General features: G+C 41.0%; 1 protein-coding gene across 6 annotated transcripts in view; it reads right to left on the bottom strand.

The window, feature by feature from the left end:
* Positions 1-317: 317 nt before the first annotated feature.
* slmapa (sarcolemma associated protein a) overlaps positions 318-22,242 on the bottom strand; it is a 62,377-nt gene continuing 40,452 nt past the window's right edge. For 4 of the 6 annotated variants that reach the window (XM_062544683.1, XM_062544685.1, XM_062544686.1 and 1 more), the window contains 11 exons: positions 21,920-21,979; positions 20,321-20,395; positions 17,326-17,406; positions 16,973-17,032; positions 10,669-10,794; positions 9,854-9,928; positions 8,740-9,045; positions 6,446-6,563; positions 4,003-4,174; positions 3,575-3,709; positions 318-1,316 (listed from right to left, as the gene is read on the bottom strand). In XM_062544683.1, coding sequence (XP_062400667.1) covers positions 1,224-1,316; positions 3,575-3,709; positions 4,003-4,174; positions 6,446-6,563; positions 8,740-9,045; positions 9,854-9,928; positions 10,669-10,794; positions 16,973-17,032; positions 17,326-17,406; positions 20,321-20,395; positions 21,920-21,979 — 1,301 coding nt within the window. In that variant the 3' untranslated portion in view covers positions 318-1,223. Of the gene's footprint in view, positions 1,317-2,007; positions 2,096-3,574; positions 3,710-4,002; positions 4,175-6,445; positions 6,564-8,739; positions 9,046-9,853; positions 9,929-10,668; positions 10,795-16,972; positions 17,033-17,325; positions 17,407-20,320; positions 20,396-21,919; positions 21,980-22,242 lie in introns of all 6 variants that reach the window. The other 2 variants (XM_062544684.1, XM_062544688.1) reach the window with 1 other exon arrangement.

Raw genomic sequence — 22,242 nt, 5'->3', positions numbered from 1 at the left:
TGCGAGAATTGAAAATCCTCATGACACTTTCTCATAGAAAAAATCTCAAGATACCGGATCTCCTTATTTGGGCAAAGATGGTAGCTGTTTTGTAGGCAAACTTCAGAGGTCTATGGTCCTTTAGAAACACAGGGTGGGTGACCAGCTACTGACAGCTATTTGTTCAGCAGTCTCTTGTATAGACTGCAAGATCTAGCAACCAGTTGACTGGGTGACATTAACCCATAGACAGACACTGTTCGACTTAATAGCTTGAGCACAGACGCCATTAATTCAATGAATCACTCCCCAGATATACAGACCACATTTCAACAACATATCAAGGAACATTTTAATTTCAAATTACCTACATTTTTGTAGTGTCTTTGACAGGAACATTTTTTGCTCACACAATACAAATAAACAATGCTAGAGTACACAGACATACTTGTGCTACAAGCATGTTGATTGGAACAGACATTTAGAGCACAGAGGGATTCATGTTGTGAGTTTAGAACATTGCTTCCTCCTCCCTGTCTCACCATACTAATTCACTGATACTGCACAAGTCTGTGTGGCACTTGGATGACAACTAGCATGTGTTAAATTAAGTGCGTACACACACACACACACACACACACACACACATCCGCACATACATACATCCACACAGACACACACATCTAGCTCTGTAGTAGATACATTAGGCACTTCACCCTTTGTGCCCAGATGTTAAGATTCAGATTTGGCTTTTACATCTATTTGGAATACCACATCAATTTCCAACATGGCAAACCACAGAAACAAAAGAAAAGAAAATAATAAAAAGGAAACTAGAACTTGCCAAGAGTTTGGTACCCACCAAGAAAAAAAGCCTATTTTAGGCCATTGTAAAGTTAACATTCTCACCTATGACAAAAAAAAAACAAAACAAACAGGATGAAAAGAAAAAAAAACAGCAGATATAGCTTTTCTCTATAGTAGAAGTAACAACTTTTATTCCCTCTTATTCTATATATATTTACAGTTACATTTTATACAGTTGCACTAAGGGTCCTTAGAGGGCCTCAAAACAGAAGGGACCCATGGAGGGGGCTGGGATGCATCTGTCCTTGTGTGAGGTGAGACTCAAGAGTCCGGGTGGAGGTTGTGGAACATGTAGGATGTTTGCATCGTGTTGTGGTGTGTGTGTGAATGCATCTTGAAGGAAGGGTAAACTTTGAGAGTGTACATGAGCCACACTCTCACGAGGTGCTCTTTGACAGGCCGGGGTAAAGAACTGCCGCGGTCACAGCCACCATCACAGCAACAACCGGCATCCATGGCATCCAGCCGTTCTGTAACATGGCAGACGCACAGCAACAGACATACAAACACAAACGAGACAGAGAGAGAGAGACATTATCATACAACTTGCACTATGGTAATTAAAGTACGGCTGCAGGGGTACAGGTAGATGGGTACAGGTAGGGAAAGAGAGACAGAGAGACAAGGTGAGGGAGAAAGAGAAAGACAAAGAGAGAGACAGAAACAGAGTTACACACACTTGAGCGCTCGAGAGCACTTCCAATGGGAGAACCAGTAGCCTCACAGATAATAGTTGATGATGATGCAAAACCAAACACAGTGTTCTGCCTTTATGCAAGGAGGCTAGAAGCACTGTGTTGAATTTTAGTCAAAAGAAAATGAAAGAGTAAAATGATGATCAAAAGGAGGGAAAAAAGCCAAAGTCCCTACAAGCAAAAAGATGACACACATTAATGATCCAAGCAAGACAGAACAGGTGTTACTTGATCAGTGAATGATTAGGAGGACATACTACGTGGAGAAAAACTTCTCCCTCATGAAGCAAAGATCCGACGAGAGATTTTAGGGCAAAGCTGATGGGTGGAGAGGTGTAGGGTGTGCAACAGGGTGAGATGAGCTTGATTCAAATGGCCATGCAGAGATGGTGAAGACAGCATGATGCACAAGGGAGAAGACAACACCAGAGACACAGACAAAAGACTCGACACGAGCGCCGTGTACCTTTCTACCACAACTGGCCGTAGCACCAGTACAGCAAAGCCAGGATAAGGCCGATGAAAATGGCTTGGGCGGGCTGCGATATGGATGGCTAAAGGAGGAAGGGACATTACAGAAAATCAACTTTTAACACTACGCAACACAAAGACCTGATCTGATGGTAGGGCTGGGGAAGGACGGCTAAGGGAGGGCTCTGCAAATAAAAAGTAAGGAGGGGGAAGGGTTTTGTCATACACAAACATGAACAGCTCCTATCAGATATACACAGGCTAAAAACAGCATACACCCTCAAAAGACGACTATTGAGTAGCTGAACTACATACCACCCACAACAACAAGGAGCGCAGACATGACACAGACAGTGAAGTGGTGTTAATTCAAGAGATTGGCACAACATTCAGGTTATTGAATCAATCCATTCATCCCAGCCCATATTTAGCCATGTCTCCACAACCCCTGCAGAGGTCTGAGCTGCAACCACCAGGCTGTGCAGATCCACAGCACACCACCAAGATCACCCTGCATCCCAGTGTGAGAAAGCTCATATTTGAAAAAGTGTGTGAAAGCATGTGAAAATCATGTTTGTGTATCAGCTGTGTGAAGATTAAATTGGAACTTGGAATTGGAAGTGTTAAATAGACAAAAATGGAAAAAAAAAACCCATCTCCTGGCATATTCTCAACAATCAGAAAGTCACAAAGCGCCACCTATCCAGAGTGTATTACATTATTATTTGTTTGGGTCAGCTTCAACTTTTACAGTAATAGCTCATGCACAGGTGCCAAGGGCAGCGGGGCACCTCTGTGACTCTGAGGGTGTGCACCGTCGTTTCCCAAATATAGGACGTATTGGAAATAAACCGCATGGCAGTAATAAAATAAAATAAATAAATAAAAAAAACCACTCAAAAGTTGTGTAAACTGTAATTAACCGCAGAAATTCTGCAACATTCTGATTTATATTTGGGAAATTATTGTTCCGTCAGTATGATATGATACCGATTTAGTCAGTGTGTTTAACTTGTGTGCATAAGACATTTGCATTTGTTGAGGGCAGCAGTTTTCAGCCTTATTTGTAGGGGACTGCAATGCTGCCTCCTGTTTAAAAAGCACTCCACGATCACAAAACCAAGAATATATCTAACATAAGCACTGTAACAAGCAGGCTATTCAAACACTAAGAATAAGCTTACAAAACATGCTACCTGTGTGGCCTTTGGAATTGTCATTGAGGATATTAACTTTCTTTGCATGACCTCATGGCAAAAGTGATACAATAAATGTGTGGATTTATTTACCAAAGAGGCAATTCAACCGCACACACACAAGCTTGAGCCTCGTCCTTTCCATATCAGACAAGAAGAGGCAGATTACAGCCTCACAGGAGCAACCGGAGCGATCGTACAGTATATAAAACTGTCAGAGCTAAATCTTAGTGTGTGTGTGCGTATACTCACCCAGGGGAGCATGGAGAAGAAGCTGATTACAATGGCAGCCCTGGCTGCATCAGCTGAGTGTGTGAGTGAAAGAGAGAGAGAGAGAGACACACACACACACACAAGAGAACTCACATTCTTTCCCTTCTCCTGCAGCAGCTTGAGGTTGACCTTACACTGCTCCAGCTCAGCGTTGATGGAGGACTTCTCCTGCTCGGTCCTCTCATAGCGCCGCCTCAGGTCTGAGAGCTGCGTCTGAGTCTCCTCATACTGAAGTTGGAGAGGCGGCGCGTCCATGAAGGTCAGAGGAAGCGCAAAAAAAAGAAAAACAAATCTTAAACTAATGTAATGTCACTTGTTCCTAAAAAAAGGCAACGAGAATACTGCATCCTTTATTATGGGTGTACCTGTGCAATCCTATAGCTTGAACATCTGGATGTGGATGGCTAAGTCTACACTAAATGTGCATGTGTATTCCATTTTCTGTATGGATGTGTGTTATGTTTTCATATGGATGGTGTGTGTGTGTGTGTGTGTGTGTGTGTCTTGCTGTTCCAGTTTACCTCCGTCTGCAGGTTTTTGGTGCGGCTGTCGGCCTGGGCGAGCTGTCGCTGGAGCACGCTGGCGTCCTGCAGGTGCTGATCCTGCATAGAGCCCAGCCGGCTCTGCAAGTCTCCCTGCGACTTCTCCAGCGCATTCAGACTGCTGCTGAGTGTAGCACTCTCCTCCCTTGAGCTACACACATGCAAGCACACACACACACACACACACACACACACACACAGTTACAAGGGAATGACAACGCTAACAGGTTTTATTCACCCATTTTTATCTCTCTCTGTTCAGGGTTCCATGATTCAATTTAACAATGAAAGTAGGGGCAGACAAATGTTTCGAAATCATGCCAAGCGCCAACACGGTTGAGAGACTAGGCATAGGTATCCACACACAGAGGGGGAGAAATGTGAAAAAACAGATTGCAGTTTCACATCTTGTTTGTGGGTGCGTGTGTGTGCGGGGGGGGGTTGGGGTGTCATAGTAGCCAAAGCTGATCAAACAACCTCTTATTACAATACGTCCACTTTGTGAGGTCAGTGGAAACATTTCCATGTTGAAAGAGCAGTGTGATGATAACCAACCATTCACAGAAGGTTATTAGCATAAAGCTGGGGGAGGTGAGGAGAGGTTCACAAGGTCTCAATGTGATGACGGCAACAACACTAAACACGCACATAGACATCTGAAAAGTCAGCAACATGAGTCACCAGAGACACTACCAAGAAAGAGTGATGAGTGCGGAGAATTCACACACAACCTCCTGTTCTGTAGTAGCAGTGTGCTACTACATGTACTGTAGTCTGAAACATAACCACAAGCCAAAGATTTAACAGTAGGCTGACGGACTAGTTTTTACCTGACAGACAGTCAGATGTCAATGGTTATCATAAAAAGGCTCTTATTTTTGCCATTTTCGGAGCATTTTTGTAGTTATTAGGACTTGACTTGTCCTTCTCAGTTACGGTGATGCCTCAAATAACCAATCACCACATGACTAAAGTACTATTAATGAATACATATTCCTATGATGACAGATATTAGGTTCTGACTGTAAAGATACCATGTACTGTATGTTCAAATCAAAGTTTTGTAACATATCGGGTCAAATTGCCCTCGATTCCATTGGCGCTCTAGTGACTTTTTTTTTTTATTCATGCTCATTTAAGTCTTTGTGTCCAGCACCCATTTTTCTCCTCTGGGATGTGCAGGCCCTTGTGCACATTTGCAAGGACAAATCAGTCAATGATAATTTAGGCCTTCAAGCAGATCTCTGAATCAGCAAAAACCTGGGAACTAATCACAACCGCTTATCCAGTATGAGGCTGGTTTAATATGATACTGATACTGCTCTGATGGGCAGTTAAACGATGAAGATGTGTATTTTCTTTCCTAACACAGCAACCTTTTGGGAAATTAGCACTACTGCCACTAGCCTTTTCCCAATGGATTTTTTTTGTTTAGGTGAATTAACAGCACCGTATAGAACACACACACCTTCACACTACTCAGTTATCATGTGCATGTGTGCTATTGACTCCAACACAACACTGCCTAGTAGTCGTGTACTGTATATGTAGATATGGAACAGTGAGAAAATGTAACATGACTATTACAGCGATGAAAAATGATCGGTATTATCGAGGTATTTTTCAAATGTGCTGAACATGTTTCTATGCCTACCACCAATGATGGACAGAACTGATAAATGCCAATCCTGCATGCACCAATAGCAACAAAACCCAGTCAACAGATTAGCGTAGTGTCTTTTCATAAAAGTGGTGTGGCTCCTTCATGAGTGTAAGGCTCCTTTTTTTTTTTTACTCTGTGCATGTATCACACATTAAGAAAGTAAAATTCAAGATAAGAAATGTAAAATTCCGACAATTTCAATGTTTTACAACATATTGTGAATGTCACAAGAGTTTATCACAACAAACTTCTAAGATGAAGTTGGCAGCTGTATGCATTCACATCAGACGAGTAGTTTAAAAAAAAAAAAAAAAAAGGAAAAAGCCACTTCCGCATCCTATACATTTTATAAAGTGGAGAATTATGCCTGTAAGAGCAGGCCTGTGAAAATGCACTGCAGATCCACATCTAAGATCACATCCACATCCAAATCTAGCCAGGTTTCTCTGTGCTTGCAGTCCTCCTGATTTCAAACACATAACAGGCACACGTTGCATGCTTCGTCTGTGTGCCCACTTTGGGTGACTCGCATGATGCTGGGAAGAATTCCACACACGGTTTTCGCACCACAGCAATCCACCACGGTAATTAAGACCATTAAACCATGTAATTGTTATCCTCAAGAATTTTATCGTGGTTTACCGTTACACCGGTAACCATTAAATCCCTACTGTGTATCTGCCCTAACAGTCTGTGAGGCATTTCACTTGGCATTTCAATCTGTGGATTGTGGTTCTGATTTCATGTCTGGAAACCAACCTGTCCAGTTCCACTTCCAACCGATTAAGCTTCTCCAGCAGAGAGACCTTCTCTGAGCGCAGACCCTCACATTCTTTCTGCAAGCTGCCACACTCCTGCTGCAGCTTCTCCAGCTCACCTGCGTACACACACACACACACACACACACACACACACATACATTAAAGTGAGTCAACTCTGAAACTGATTCCAGAGAAACCAAGATGACTGAAAACACAGTATACATATGTAAACCACTATGGCTCGACTCTGTATTGGCATACCAAAATCTGACCAGATCTTTCTAAAGTCAATACTGTAAGAGGATATGAATGCTCACTTGTATCAGTCAAGATTAAGTCTGGTAGGCATGGCAAAATACAATTTTACCACTTCTTTATATTTCAGTAAGTCTATATAATGTTACCTAGCCTCAGAATGTTTTATGATAAATGAAAATGAGGCGAACCACGTCAAAACTTGTCTACACATCTCTAACAGTGCAATGCCTAAACCTCTGTTGTGAAACAGATCCAGCTAAGGGCCCGGCAAAAATGAGGAATGACGTATTCCCTCTCCCAAACACCACATTCAAAATTCAAGCAAACCCCTGCAGAGCAAAATAAATTGATACCATATGTCTGTATTCGTGCATGGACATGTGTTTGTGTGTGTGTGCTGCAAGCTATGCTCAAGTCAGATCGATGCGCTGTCCTGCATCAACATCCATTGAGCCGCCATTGCCATAACGTCTTCCTGCTGACTGTATTAAGCATCTACTATAGGGTCATTCCACCTCAACTCAACAGATTTTAGAGAAAATGTGTTGAATTGAGGTGGAATGACCCTATAGTGATTAAACCCTGCTGCTGTCTTGATGCACTTCATGTTAAAAACCCTTATTGATGGTCCACAGAGGCATCGATACATAAAAGGCCTGCATAAGGAAGGAGACAATGGAGGCAAAATGACCTGGCTAAGGTTTTAATAACCTCTGCCAAGGAGGTTATGTTTTCATCGTGGTTTGTTTGTTCGTTTGTCTGTCTGTCTGTCCGTTTGTTAGCCAGATAACTAAAAAAATAATGGATGAAATTCGATGAAATTTTCAGGAAAGGTCAGACATGACCCAAGGAAGAAACGATTACATTTTGGGAGCGATTCGTATCACCGTATCACCGGAGACGTTTACATGTTTCGCTTAGTGGTGTGATGGCATGTAATGGCCACGTGGTGGCGATCTGAAAAGTTTAGGTTCAAATGTATGATAACCTAAGAAGAACAATACAGGCGGAGGTCTGCACTCTGAAAGTGCCCTAATCACTGGCAAAGATGCTGATTGTGAAGTACTTTGGTTTTAAATGTGCTATACAAAAACATTTTACTTACTTACTTACTTACTTACTTACTTACTTACAGTGATTAGTGCTTGCTTTGGGTTATGAAAATATGATTGGAAGTGCATCACAGTGAACCCTGCCTGAACTTCCGGGGAATTTGAATTTCGCCCGGCAGCTCAGGCAGGATACCAGCAGATCTATCTTCTCTGTTTCACTGCCAGAATCTTTGGCTCCAATCAGAAACGGCCATACTCTTGTCCTGGCACGCTATTGGCCGGTGACGTGACGATAACGAAACTTAAGCAGCAACGAAACGAAAGCAGCAGCCACTGTCGCTTCTGTTTTGGAAGATGTTAAAGGCAAGTTTTCTTTAAAAACAGAACAAAAACTTGCCCTGGAACAGTTCATACAGCAGAAGGACGTGTTTGCGATTCTACCGACCTGCTTTGGTAGGCTCAACGTTTAATTTACCAACTAGCCCCGCTCGTGGCAATTGCGTACGAGTCATTTGAACGATGCACATTGGTCATGCCTCTTTTGCAGTAGAATCAAAGCGCAGCTTCCCCAGACCAATGTTCAATCTTAAAAGATTGAGCTTAGTATGGTGAAAACCAGACTAACATAATGCTTCAGTCAGGAGAATCCTTCAAATAAGAAATTGTTCAAATGTAGCAAGAAGGCTAACTCAAAACTTAAGACATCCTTAAGTAGGGTTCAGACCAAAGATTCCCGACGAGACGAGACGAGACGTTCTAAAACCTTGTGACTGCGACTCAACATGTTTAATGCTCTGTGACGGCTTGCAACTGCGTGCAACTTCTAATTCACACCGCTGCAACTCAAGGTCTCAAGGCCTCAGTGATTTCTTTCTGTTCCTGAGAAAGCACAAATGTCCCAATGCACTACTCCCAGGGGACTAACCTAGTCTTTAATTAATCTCAAAATGGACTAGCAAAGCCTGGGTGGGTGCATGCATACCTTGCAGCCGGGCTGCTTTGGCCTGGTGCTGGCTCTGTTGCTGGAAGCTGGCCTGCAGAGTGCTGATCTCCACCTCGTATTTGGTGGCAGCCTGCTTCCATTTGTCCAGTTCAGTGGTAACACCGCTGAGGTCAGCCTGAAGGGAGGCGATCTCACGCTCTCGCTCACGGGTGGTGTCATCCATAGCCTGGCGGAGCATGATGACCTCCTCCTGGGCATTGCAGAGCTCTTCGCGAGTGCTGCTGATGGTGTTCTCCCTCTGTTCCCTTAGAGTCTCCATGTCAGCCTGCAGCTTCTGCAGCTGAGCTGTACAGCCCAAGAACAAACACTTACATCAATGTTCATGTTCATCTCCAAAATCACACTATACAACAACCACAATCTCACATCAAATTTCTTCACTTTTTCAGAAGATGACCGGTAAATCACCCTGGCTAAGGAAAAGGGACACGGACTTATTTCCAAATGGTTTGGGGTGGACACAGTTACACTCCTTGAATCGATTAAATTCTGATAGACAAGCCTTAAATAGAATGTATGTGATTCCACATCAATTTCATTAGACATATTTCAGTTACAATACCAATTTGGTTTGAATATGATGTTAATGCTGTACGTTGTACAAAGAGCCCTCTGACACAACGGGTTACTAAAAAAAATTAATGTATACATCAAGAATCGATGCAGTTACACAAATTAATGTAATGCAGGTGTGGTGGAGCTACAGTATGTTGACTTGGCCACCTGACAATTGGCTAGCATGGGTTTGACGCTATTGCAAGTCCCTGTTGCTTTCATTACTAGTTTCTGCTAAATATCAGCCATTTTACTTATTATTCAAGCTTCTGCAGGAAAACACATAGGACTACAGTAAATTAAAACATTGCTCTTCAAGGATTTCATGAATCAATATTGAATTATTCAAATAAAGTGTCAAATACATTTTTTCAAGCACATTTTTTTTTGCTGTGAAGTGGTTGTATCTGAAATGGATGTTATCCATTTGTGACCAGGCTCCTAGTACTGTAAATTGTCTATTAAGTCTGGTGTAGAAACCGTGAGCATTCCGTTGTGATGACCAAAGAAGTTGATACGGTAGAAGTGTGATACTCACTCTGCAGGAATTGGATCTGTTTGGCAGACTCCTCTGTCTGCTGGCGGTTGGTCCTCCTCTCCTCCTCCAACAAAGCTGAGAAGAGCCAAAAGGAAAAACAACTCCATCACCAATTCTCAAGTGACGTCACACCACCACTCCACCATAAACTCCGGACACTGTTCCTGTCTCTTTAACCTCATTACCTTTGTGGTGGTCAATCAATTGATAGTTCACCGAATTGTTGAATTATGGAAATGTTTGTGGCATAAACTACATAAAATGTTTTTGACTAACACGGCATAATTAATAATAAATAATTTGACAAACACTGCATTTTCTTTACATTCCTACCTATTCTTAAGTGGTCATCAACAAGTAAATAATCTTTGTAATTTTATATGCTATGCATGTGTGTGCGCGTTGTGCATGTGTTCGTGTGCGCGTGTGGTTTTTTTTTTTCATTTTTAAGTAGGTGGCGCTATGTCTCACACAAGTGGATATGAGATGGGTTGACATGGCCCTTTGATACCAACATACAAGAAGGAGTTGTCATCCTAGGCCCTATGGTTCTCAATGTATTCACAACAAAACTGTGTCCAAAAAACAATGGTTCCGTGCCATCCTTGTGGGTGCAACCCGTTCTTTCAGTCTTATGCAGAGTACAAGTGCAAAATTAGAGTGCACTGTGGCGCAACCGATTACAGCGCCCATACCAAATTAGGGCCCCCGTAGTCAAGTCCGACCTGCGTCATTTCAGGGTCCCACCCCATCCCTCTCCCGCATATAAAGTGGTGCTACACACACGTTATGATAATCATGATGGAAGACCATACCTTGCAGCTCCAAGCATTTCTGTTTGCCAGTGTTAGCCAACTCCTGGGCCTCCAGTAGCTCTCTGTGCAGGTGGTGGATCACCTGCTCTGTGTCACCAGGCTCTAGGTTTGCCCTCTGCAGTTCATCTGTGGAAGGACAGTTGAGCAGTCAGTCACCATGCACATGCACGCATATCAGTCTCAGTTCAGCTTGTGGACAGGTACAGAGGGTACAGCAGAGCAGAGGCAATATAAACAATGCATATAATAAAACCGTACTGTACTGTATGTGCAGCAGGAAGTTGTGCTGCAAGCAATAGCAGCCCAACATCAATCAGTCCAAGTGTCCAATGTGACCAGGGGCCAAAACCAACCCAAATGTATAAGTATATGACCGCAAAGTGATTGTGCCAAGGTCAGCTAGAGATGTAGAGGGGTGTCTATGGTTGTGATGCCTGGCCAAAGAAAGAGATTGCACCAGTTGAACAATACCACTTCAGTGCTCACTGGGGACCTTGAGCGACTATTCAACCTTTACTCCTCATCTCTCTAGAGTCTAGATCTGAAAGGAAGCATTGTTCCAGAGATTTACAAGTCTATTCAGAGTTGGACTGAGTCAATGAGTCAAGCAAAACAATTGTGGTTATCCTGCAATTCAATAAAAGACGGCAGACATCTCAAAACTACCATAGTCATCAAAGCATTCATAGCATGAGTAGTACACACACAAACACACACACGCTGTCATTTTTAAACCGATAGTTGAATATTGGTCAAACATCATGAGAACAAATGTTATTCAAACTCTAAATATAAATATATATTATATATATAGTATATATATATATATTATAATTTAGAAAGAAAGCAACATTGATTCTGATCAAGTTGATAGACTGATGTTTCTGGCCAACCATATCAGAAATGAAGTTGGGCCACTAGTTACAACCTTGTTCGAATTTCTAGGCTTTGTAGCCAACTTCCCTACACTTCAGTTCAGATGTAGGCCATCCTTCCTGCTGTCTGAGCTGTTTTACTCACACACTCAGAGGAATACACAACCATCATTATTTAGTCAGTGAATCATAGGCCAGAAGTGCTGCTTCTGGTTAAAAGAGGGGAATGTTTAACAGAAAGTGGCAATGCTGATTCTAAGCAACCTCCCTAGCGGCAATGTTCCTGTGTGTTGTACTGATATAGTCTGTGTGGAATGTGAGCAGAAGAAGGGAGGGGAAAGGAAAGCAAGGAAGCAGACCTCAGGAAGGACTTCCATTCTGATTGTCTGCAATATATAACTGAACACGATTTAAAAAACAAGTCAAAACAAAAACAAACAAGTTTGTTCAAATACAGGGCCATTGGCGGCAGAGTGCAGTGCTTGGACCTGATTGGCTAAAACCATGACTGCAAAAACACCCCTGCAGCAGGCCAAACAGGGTACAGTCATCATACACGTACTCCTATATAAATGATCCAAACAGGCCCTCCATCTGGATGTGTGTGGTTTGGCTATTGCAATTCTTCACTCTAAAAAGAAATGAGCACATGTCACTTGTGCCTTCAAGCTACATAGGTAAAACCTTGTGTCATGGACTCATTATAGTTGTGCACATCTATCAACTTGTCAGTTGGTGGTCAAATGGGGTGTTTAAAAGGAGTCATTCACATTACATCATGACATACAAACAAGCGAGAAGGCCTCACACAACTCAATTCAAAGCAGCTGGCTTTTATGTGTTGCCATGGGTTTAATGAAAGGACAGCAATCGCATTCTCATCCTCTGATGGCAGCTGAGGTCATTCATGCCTCTAGCACAGTGAAGTTAACTACTTGAGCTTAAAACACACCAATGATGTCTCCACACAGGAAACCAAAGCAATGAAACCAGCTACTGTCCCCCAGGAGTAAGTGCAACACTTTTACAAACTGTAGAAAACCCCCAGAAAAAGCCCAGTGTTTGATACACGACTAATAGGCCTGTTAAAGACACTGCTAACTCTGAGTAACAGCTAACAAACTAAAACAGCAATACAAGAGATTTCTTAAGTTTTTGCATGAAAACGACAGAATGGGAAACCTGGGTCATCTTTTCTGTCTCCAACATGAATTCATGGACTTCACAAGGACCCATAAATTCAAGTACCCAACATGGCATGAGTCATGGATCAAGGTAAAAATGTAACAACGTGACAATTGACAAGGATAGGCAATAAACTAAGCACTAACATTACAAAGCATCCGCATCAGTTCAGTATCAAGACACTCCCCACTGTGCCCACAACATCAGACATCTGCAAAGCTACAGCACCAATCACATGATGCAGGTTCCATTTCCCATTCTTGCCCGATATCATTTAATTCATGATCATGAAGAGGTGCCCCACCTTGCCGCAACAGTTTAAATGTGGGGGTGCAAAAACCAAAACTATCAAGGGGGGTTCGGCATTTGTCCACTGCAAAAATGTGTTAAATTCTGGCAGTGAAATGTCATTTAAAATGTAAATTGAATTAGAATGATCTGCAAATCACCTAAACCCATAGTGGAAAGTGCCCTATTTCCATATGTGTATGTGTAAGTTAATATTAATTTCTGTAGAAACCAAGAGGGCTGATACCTGAAGAAACGCAAGCACCCACCCACCCTCATAAAGGTATCTAAATGATTTCTGTGTGTCATTTCAGTGTAAATGTGTAAATTACATGTAAAGTAATATAAAGACACCTGCATCTGGAAGGTCCAGTCACTGGTCAATCAGTATTCCTGGCTATAATTCCACCATGAAGAAAAAAGACCTGGCTGGACCAAGATGTTATTATTGTCCACAGAGACTGAATTTACCATCAGCAAGCGGATGGTAAGGTGATGTTTGCTATGTGACGAGAAATGTTTTAGCTTAGAAACTGCGTAACATTGCTTAGAGCACCTTTAAAATGCTGAAATGTACAAGAGTACATGTAAAAGTAAATGTAACTGTAGTGTACATTGGGTTTGCAACTAACAATTACTGCGGATTAATCATTAATCAAGTAATTATTTAATCAATCAATAGCTAAAAATGCAGAAAATGGCACCCAGCGTCCCAAGAATTTCCTCAAATGCCTTGTTAAGTCCACATGCCACAGTCACTGAGGCGTAAGTCAAGCAGAAATATTAAAAGTTTAAGGAGGTAAAACCAAATAATTTTTCAATTCTTTAATGGACGATTAACTTAATAGTCGACAACTAGTCGATAAATCGATTAATTGTTGCAGCCCTAGTGCACATACTGCCCATGTAAGGTAATCTGACAGCTGAATGCACACTGAAATAACTTAAGATCTCCCTCTGGTGACGAAATCTGCAAATGCACACCAAGGGCGACCTAATGGTACCTGTCTAAACAGAACACTGCACACTCACGCCTAAGGTGTAAGACAAACAGCCCAGGAAAATAATAATGATAATAACAACATTAACAATAACAATACTAGTGATAAAGTGATAGGCTAGTGATAAAGTTACTATGGAAATATTCAGGGAGGGAACGTTAAAACTTTCATTAATCAAAGTATGCTGCGTGTCATGTAAACAGGAATATGAACAGTATTATTTTAATGTAAACACCTTATTCTGAATATTGTCAATATTCGGAATATTGTCAAGGTCCATATTTGGAATATTAATGTCCATGTAAACGCACTCAATGTTAATAAAGAATCCTTTAATTAAAAAGAATCCTGTATCCATATCACTCCAAAAATGTTATGGTGTATTGCGTGGGTCATTTCAGACCTTCCCTGAAAATTTCATCGAAATCCATCCATTACCTTTTGAGTTATCTTGCTAACAGACAGACAGACAGACAGACAGACAGACAGACAGACAGACAGACAGACAGACAGACAGACAGACAGACGCCGGTCCCCGATGAAAACATAACCTCCTTGGCGGAGGTAAATATGTAGTCTATAGGTAACAGACATCAAAAGACAAGTAGACCTACAGTATAGACATTGCAGAAATGAGCCAGTAGTTTAAAACTAGAACCAAGGTCAAGTTCACAACTCCAGGAAACCAGTTTTCAGTGTGCGTGAGGTGTTTTCCACCAATTGAGGTGTTGATAAGATATGCTTGGCTGAACATGTAGCTGTCCCATCACAATATTCTGATAACACTACACAGTAGGGCCACCAAAATGCCATCTCCTTTACAGCTCCACCAAGGGCACACTGCCTAAAGTCTGATCTGTCAGCACTTTGAGACTTCGGCATTTGGCAAAGACCAGCATGAACACGAAGCCGCCACTACAAACTGCTGATTGACAGGACAAAGAAACAAACTCAGAACTTAATCCAAAAATGCCCTCTGAGGCCAATATGACAAATGGCACGAGGTATGTCAAAAAGAGATTGATGATGCCTAACAGGCAGTCTAAATTTAAATCTCATTTTACAGACAACTGGAGACAACTGAAAAAATAAACACTTTCAGCAGCCCTGTAAAATACTAAAAACAATCATGCAATTCTAATTTAGGACCACTGATTTCAAGAAAAAACCTGTAGTACCATCCAAACACATACTTAATGCCCCCTAAAGGTACAAGATATTAATAATAAAAGCAAATTCATATACAGTATAGGCACCACCGAGCACCTGCAGTGACCGAGTCTACAGGCAAATTTCCTGGGTAAATTTCCAAACCGAACATTTGTTATGAAGACAAAATGCCCCCAGCACTTGATAAAGGACAAATAGAGTCCCTATCACTTTGGCAAACTAGGACAACAGACTTCAAGTACTGGCTGGTTAGCTTACCTCATCACCTCATTATTTGGGAGAAACAATATGTAGGGTTTGACATTACACTGTGAACAGGTCTCCGAGTAGACCACAGGCCTCTATCAAATCTAATGAGATTTTTTTGGCTGGAGAGAAAATCTACAATTCATCACAGAACATCAAATGTATTCAAAAAGCTAGTAGCTAGCCAGCAAACAGAGAATTATCGATCCATCTCATTTTCCTACCCATGTTAGTTTTAACAACTTTATTTTGCATAATTTATATAATTTAGAGTATGCACATTCAGGTCAATATTGCCGTTTTGGATAATAAGCTGCAGAGGAAAAAGGTCAAAGCAAGAGCTTAGGAGCAGAAATGTCTATCAGAGTAATGATCACTATAAAACCCATACAGCAGTAGATGGAGTAAGGTTGAGGTTGATAATTATGAGTCATGAATTCGAAATAGAAAAGACTAAGTACAGAGATTGAAGCTGTTTGTTGACTGGGAACTAAAGTTAGAGTCATACTCGGACAACAATGGAATGTCCAACAAAGCGGTGAAGCACATCACCTGTTTGCACATTTGTCAGTAGATGATTAGCAACTGTCCTCTGTTCCACAACCATATCTTTGGTGAGATGTAACAGGTTTAACTGGGAATTGTCACTATTTTCCATTCATCACTCCTATTAATAGTTTGGACTGGAAAAGAATTTTAAATTGGCATACAAATGCAGCCCTTAATCTCCAGGTTTTGCTACCTCACCACCGCTACATGTCTTATTGATCTTACTCCAGTTCTAATCTGTTTCAAAGCTGTCTCTTCTGTTTCCAAAACATCTCAGTCAGAACAAGCAGATACAAAGAGGAGACGATCACAAGAGGCATGCTTTGGACAAGTATAGTATGGAAAACAATGAAGTGCAAAATATGTAAGATGCTTTTATCCAAAAAAAAATGTAGCTGTGACAGATGGGAAGAGGATCTTCTAAAGAGCAAATCAGCTTTTGGAACACCCTGAAATGCACTGGCTGCTGACACACAGAATGCTCTTCTGTTCAACTACAGTGACATTCACAGAAAGCGTGCCCTTTCCTGACTAATCACTCTCTAATTGGTTTAAATTCCGTGTGAAAAGCCCCCCCGCCCTCCCCTCCATGTTCCAAGGGAAGGACTGTATGCGTGTCTGTCATGTTGAGACCAACACACATACACACCTGTTTCAGGGAAGAGGACATATACACACACTTAGTTCCAAAGAAAACACCCAGGATTTAAACCCTGTGAGACTGTTCCATGCCCAACACAATGCCTTATATAGTCAGTGCCAGGCAGTGCCACACCCACACCAGCCTCACCACCCTGCTACATGCCACCCTAATGAGCCCTGTGGCACCAGGCCAGAACCAGCAGGAAAGCAAGCTCTACTCTACTCTACAGCTGAACAACCCAGAAACTACAACATCACATACACAGTTATGCTAGAAGTACTTATAGCATTTAATCAAACACTGAAATAAATTCATAAATTCATTCAACAGCAGTGAACGGCTTTTACCTTTGAGAAGTGTCACCCTGTTCTGGGGCTCACTCATTTCCTGTTCATCCATTTGTCCGTCTGTGAAAGAAAAAATGAAGAACATCCTCAAGCCTTCCAGACTTCTGGCAATATTTAAGGTATTTATTTAATTTGAGGTATTAATTTAATAAGTCACTTCCATAAAGTCTCAAACTTCTAATTTACCATTTGATTAAACTTCTCATTAAGGCTATGTGCAAAGTGTAAACAATACAATTTTCCAATTTAGGCTGTATGGGAATGTCAGTATGTAGGTTAAACTTAAATTATTATGGTACCTTTGTTATTTTCCTGAAATTCACAACTAAATTTGTATTGAAAAACAGACTTACCTGAAGTATCGTCACTGCTTCGGTCCTTGCTGGGGCTGAGAGTGTCTGACATATCGGACTCTTTAGCATCTATTTGATTTTCTAAAGGGGCAGATTGGAAGACACCATTTAAAGGAAGGGGGAGGGGGGTCATATAATACTATTCAGTATCTCTGAGAATTATTTTAATCCAATGTAACATTAATTTCCCCTACTAGGGAAATATATCAAGTAAATAAAATGCTTGTTTTATTTGGAGAACATTCAAAGTAAAACCCTCCTCAGTGTAATTCAGTATAAGCCTCTTGGATTCTCCCCCCTTGCTCTGAATACAGTGAGCCTACACATAGTAATTTCTGCTTGGGTTCAGAGGGGTTAGGAATACGCTTGTATGCTGAAATAGCCTGGCCTTTTTTCATTGATCTAGGTTGTTCAACAATACTGGAAGGAATGGAAAATAATGGGGTGTGTGCACATAAGACTGAGCGATGGGCAGTTATATTGAGATTCCCTGGAAATGTTCTAAAGCTTCTAAAGACTTCTGAATATGAACTCACCCCCTCTGGCCTCCTATGAATATCGATAACCCTTTTCACTACAAAACATCACGTCAACATCAGTAAGTGTGTCAGAGGATGTAATCTGGGCAAATTGTGGTAACACACCGAATTACTGAAAATGAATGTTAACTTAAAATGACAAACACAGACCAATTTCAGAAGGGGGAAAATTGAAAAGATGAGGTCATGGATGTGGATGTTTATAGCTCTGGAGAGAGTTAGGATTTTTTTTTTTTTTTTTTTTTTTTGAAACTCCGCTTTGATAATCTGAGTATGTGTAATCTGGGCTCTTAATCTCCACAGGATTGAGAGGTCAGGAGCAGCTGCCACGCCAGCTGCTGCACCAGTGGCTGACCACATGACTCTGAAGGAGTGTGTGGGGTCGGAGGTGCTGTGGGACATAGAACTACACAAGCACAAGCAACAGCAGGCAACAATTAGCTACTTTTTGAAGCATCTGTGAAGACAACTATCTTGAAATTTGATTGCAAGGAATATGACCATGAGAAGGACATATAATCTGTCACCTGCCATTCTAAATCAACCATTCAGGATATGTACATTGTAGCTCTGTGGTGCATGAGTAAAACATTGGTCAAATATCACTGACTGACCACAGCTGCCGTCAAGCTGTTTGAGAGGAGAATGGAGATAAACATTGTGGGGAAAATTGAGGATAAAAATTCAAAATATGGATTGTGTTTTGTAATAACCACATTTCCTCTTCAAAAGCACCATGGTTTTACAAGTCAGCCAGCCTTTGCAAAATAGGCTAAATCTACACAAGTACTCAAGTTAATAGTAGCCTAAAACAGGTCAGATCGAAGCGTGAAATAAAATTCGATAGTAGCATGTGCTAAAAAAATGTATGAAAGCTTGTTTTAACTGGCTATCAATCAGTTGATATCAACAACCTTGACTTAATAACAAATAGCCCAGTAAAATAATCTTAACACTACAGCACTGTTTTCAACGTATTTAATAATCCCCATAAGCACCAGTAGGCTAAATTGCCATACAGCCTAACATTTGTCCGACTAAAGTGAACTCTGTTTGTGCTATGTTTGTTTAGCTAAAGGATGTTCAGAATGCTTCAGGTAGACTAAGCTGTCGTGTATGATGAAGAATAGAAAGGGCTATTCTATTCTCGTTTAAACATACAATAGGAAAAATTCTGAAACATTGCACAAATGAATATGAACCAGGTACACACACACAAACCAAAAAATTAGAATTAGCGGTCAGATATCTTTTACTCTTTAATGATACTAGCGAATCGAGTCGCAGTCGGGATGAATAGTAGCATCATCTCCAATTGGATTGCTGCTTGTTGGTGATGTAAGGTTTTGCATGCCTTTTAGGTAGCTTTACTCATTAGTTATAAACTAAAACCACTGCTTTGCAAATATCTACACGACTTGCTATCCTGTCTCACACTGCTGCTGCACTCTCCCATAACCGTATTGCATGCAAAAGCACACACGTACAGGGTTAGTTTCACTTGGGTAGTAATGAGCCTTCCACACAAAAATAGCAGGTGCTTATTCTCCTCTTTAAGAAGCTTCGGCCTCTTGGTTAATGGCTGGTTAAGACCCAAGCTTTTGCAATATAGCTGCTTTCCTGTGAGACCTTTCAGTCCGTGCCAGCGTAAAAGCACCATCCCCATTTCGTACAGCACAAGCATGCGAGCAGCACACATGCGCGGATGGGCGAGAGGTGAGCGAGGCTGCGGCTGGATTAGCAGCTCCACACCCTGGCACGCCTCAGCCTCTGCATGCGGCTGGCTGCCCTGATCTGAGCTCCTTTCACTCAAGGGTCCACAAATAGCTGCAGTGCATCTCTTCAGGCTCTCCCTCTCACTCCAAAGTTATCTAATCTCCTGAGTGCAAACGGAATGTTATAGATGACCTCTGTAACAAGGCAGGAGATTTTAGCATTCTGCTACTTAACCACGTGCCGTAATGCAGTAAAAACAAAACACATGGATGCCAGCGCGTAACTGGATTGTATGTTGTTGGATGAATGCAGTTTAATAAGCAGCCTAGAGTTCAAGACTAGGGCAAATTAAGGGACAGTGGAAGAAAGTGTTCTATCGGAATGTACACAAATCCTGATATTGCCACATCACACAGAACTAGGCGTGCCCAGTAAGGTACATGAAGTTAGTCTTGAGTCGCACTGCTAGCAAAGGCTATCCAGGTACATAACTGTATGTATGGGAACACCTAGTTTAAAAAAAAGGCTTGCTACAAATTCCTATTCAGTGACAAATAGGGGCAAAAACATTTTGATGAATTTCTTGATTCAAGGACTCTTTCATTTATTGAAGGGCCTTGTCATACACCTAAGCCAGTTTACACACCATGAGGTAAACAAAACAGGACTTTATACATGGTGCAATGCAAAATTCTAGACACCTCAATACATAATTTCAGGTAGTGTTTGATAAAAATTACCTTTCAGTCTCTCTGGACTGGCCAGGCTATTGTCACCAGCAGTCTGGTTGTTCTGGAGATGAGCATCTATGACTTCTGAAAACACACATATAGAAACAATAGATCTTCACTATGAAGCATCAATCTTTGGGGCAACAGATTTATCTCAAAGTTTGTCTACCTAATATTTCGGTCCCAATACTAAGACAAAAAAATAACATAATAATACAATAATAAAAAAATCAACTCCAATGTTTCCATACTTTTTCTCACTCTAGATGTTTTATCCTCATTTTTTACACTCTAAGAAATGCCTTATCTTGGAGGCCATGTTTGGGCATTTCTATCTTCAAAAGTATTAATCCCAGCCTGCTCAAACTTTGTACAATGGAAGACAGACTTGTTCTCGGTTCTCAATTGGACCATTAAAAGTTAGTACTGCATGTCCATTATCTTATATAAGGCCCTGGATATGGACCAAAGGCAAAACTGGTGACATTGAGGGTTTTATAAATATGTATGCATTTAAATGACACCAATCATTATTTAGTCTGCAAATACAATACTTAATCAATGTTGAGCCAATATTTGAGGCCTGTGTAACAAATACACATGAAGATATTAAAGAGGAAACTAGGTGTGATTGCAATTTTAATTCAGTTATGTTTTTCTTCCACCCTACAAAGTTTGGGCAGCCTATGAATAATACTATTACATTATATTAATGCCCAAACATTGCTTCCCATTTATTGTGATTTTCAGGCTGTAAAACTGATCATTTTCAGCCCTTGAAATTACATGAAGACAGGATTTGAACAGAAATATTTTACAGGCTTTAGGACCCATTCTTGATATATACAAGGTTTTGTGTGTCTGTGTGTGTACACACACACACACACACACACAGGTATATGTTCCATGAGTTGAAATATCCCACGATAATCAACTCAGACTCTTCACAGCTAATAATAAATCACTCCGCGATACAATGTGAAGTTTTAAACGAACGGTCACGTTGCATCCAAGCTGAAATACAGACGCTCAGAACATAGTATATCACGGAGGTGGATTTTAACTAGTTGGACGGCGTAGGCTAAGTAAAATAGTGATGTTTCAAAGCTAAAAGCATGTCCTAACCAGACGCAATGCGAGCTAACGTTTATTAGGCTACATTGCATGACAACGGGAGAGATGGAACTAACGACTGGCTTTTGGCCATAGCAACCATCCATTTAGAACTAGTAACGGCAGTTTGTCCAGCAAGTAATATAAATTTGTAACGGAAAGAAGTAGTTCTACAAACAAGACAGTTTTAGCGATTTAAACGTTTACATTATAATGGGAAATTAACACAAAAAAAAAGTGGTAGAATTGTTGTATAAAAGCAATATATATATTATATATAAGAACACTGATTTTATTCTGCAATCATCTTAATAAAGGCTGTGATAGGCTAGATAATACAGAGGTATAACAAGCTCATTATGATCAGAGATAAGCAACCATCACACACATACATGCTTCACAATAAAGGATCAAATGATTAGCTACATACAGACTCCTGTATGATCCACCAGTAACATCACTCCAAGGCTTTGGACAACATAGAAAAAAGCTTACCATCAAAGTTGGACAACTTGTGTATTGAGGAATCCACCGCCTCTTTCAACTGCTTCACAGCTGTGCAGGAAAATAAAAAAGAAGAAGCGTCAACATCTCCTTTCAACGGATTCTTAATAAAAATGTGCAGCACCAGCACACATTTTGAATACCAATCTGCATTATTAGCAAACGAAGCAATATCTAACTACTGAGGTTAAATGCTGAATGGAATAAAATGTTAAAATCAATCAGTTGCTCCTTGCTGGTTTAAATAATAGATCGTTCATGTGCAAAACGATAAGAAAGCAGTGTGGTTCAGTCAGGCTGGTGTAGGTTCCCAT

Source organism: Sardina pilchardus, chromosome 9 (assembly GCF_963854185.1).
Source record: "Sardina pilchardus chromosome 9, fSarPil1.1, whole genome shotgun sequence".
In the NCBI taxonomy this organism is placed as follows: domain Eukaryota; kingdom Metazoa; phylum Chordata; class Actinopteri; order Clupeiformes; family Clupeidae; genus Sardina; species Sardina pilchardus.
The sequence above is the reverse complement of the archived record's forward strand: the minus strand, read 5'-3'. Positions and strand labels throughout refer to the sequence as shown.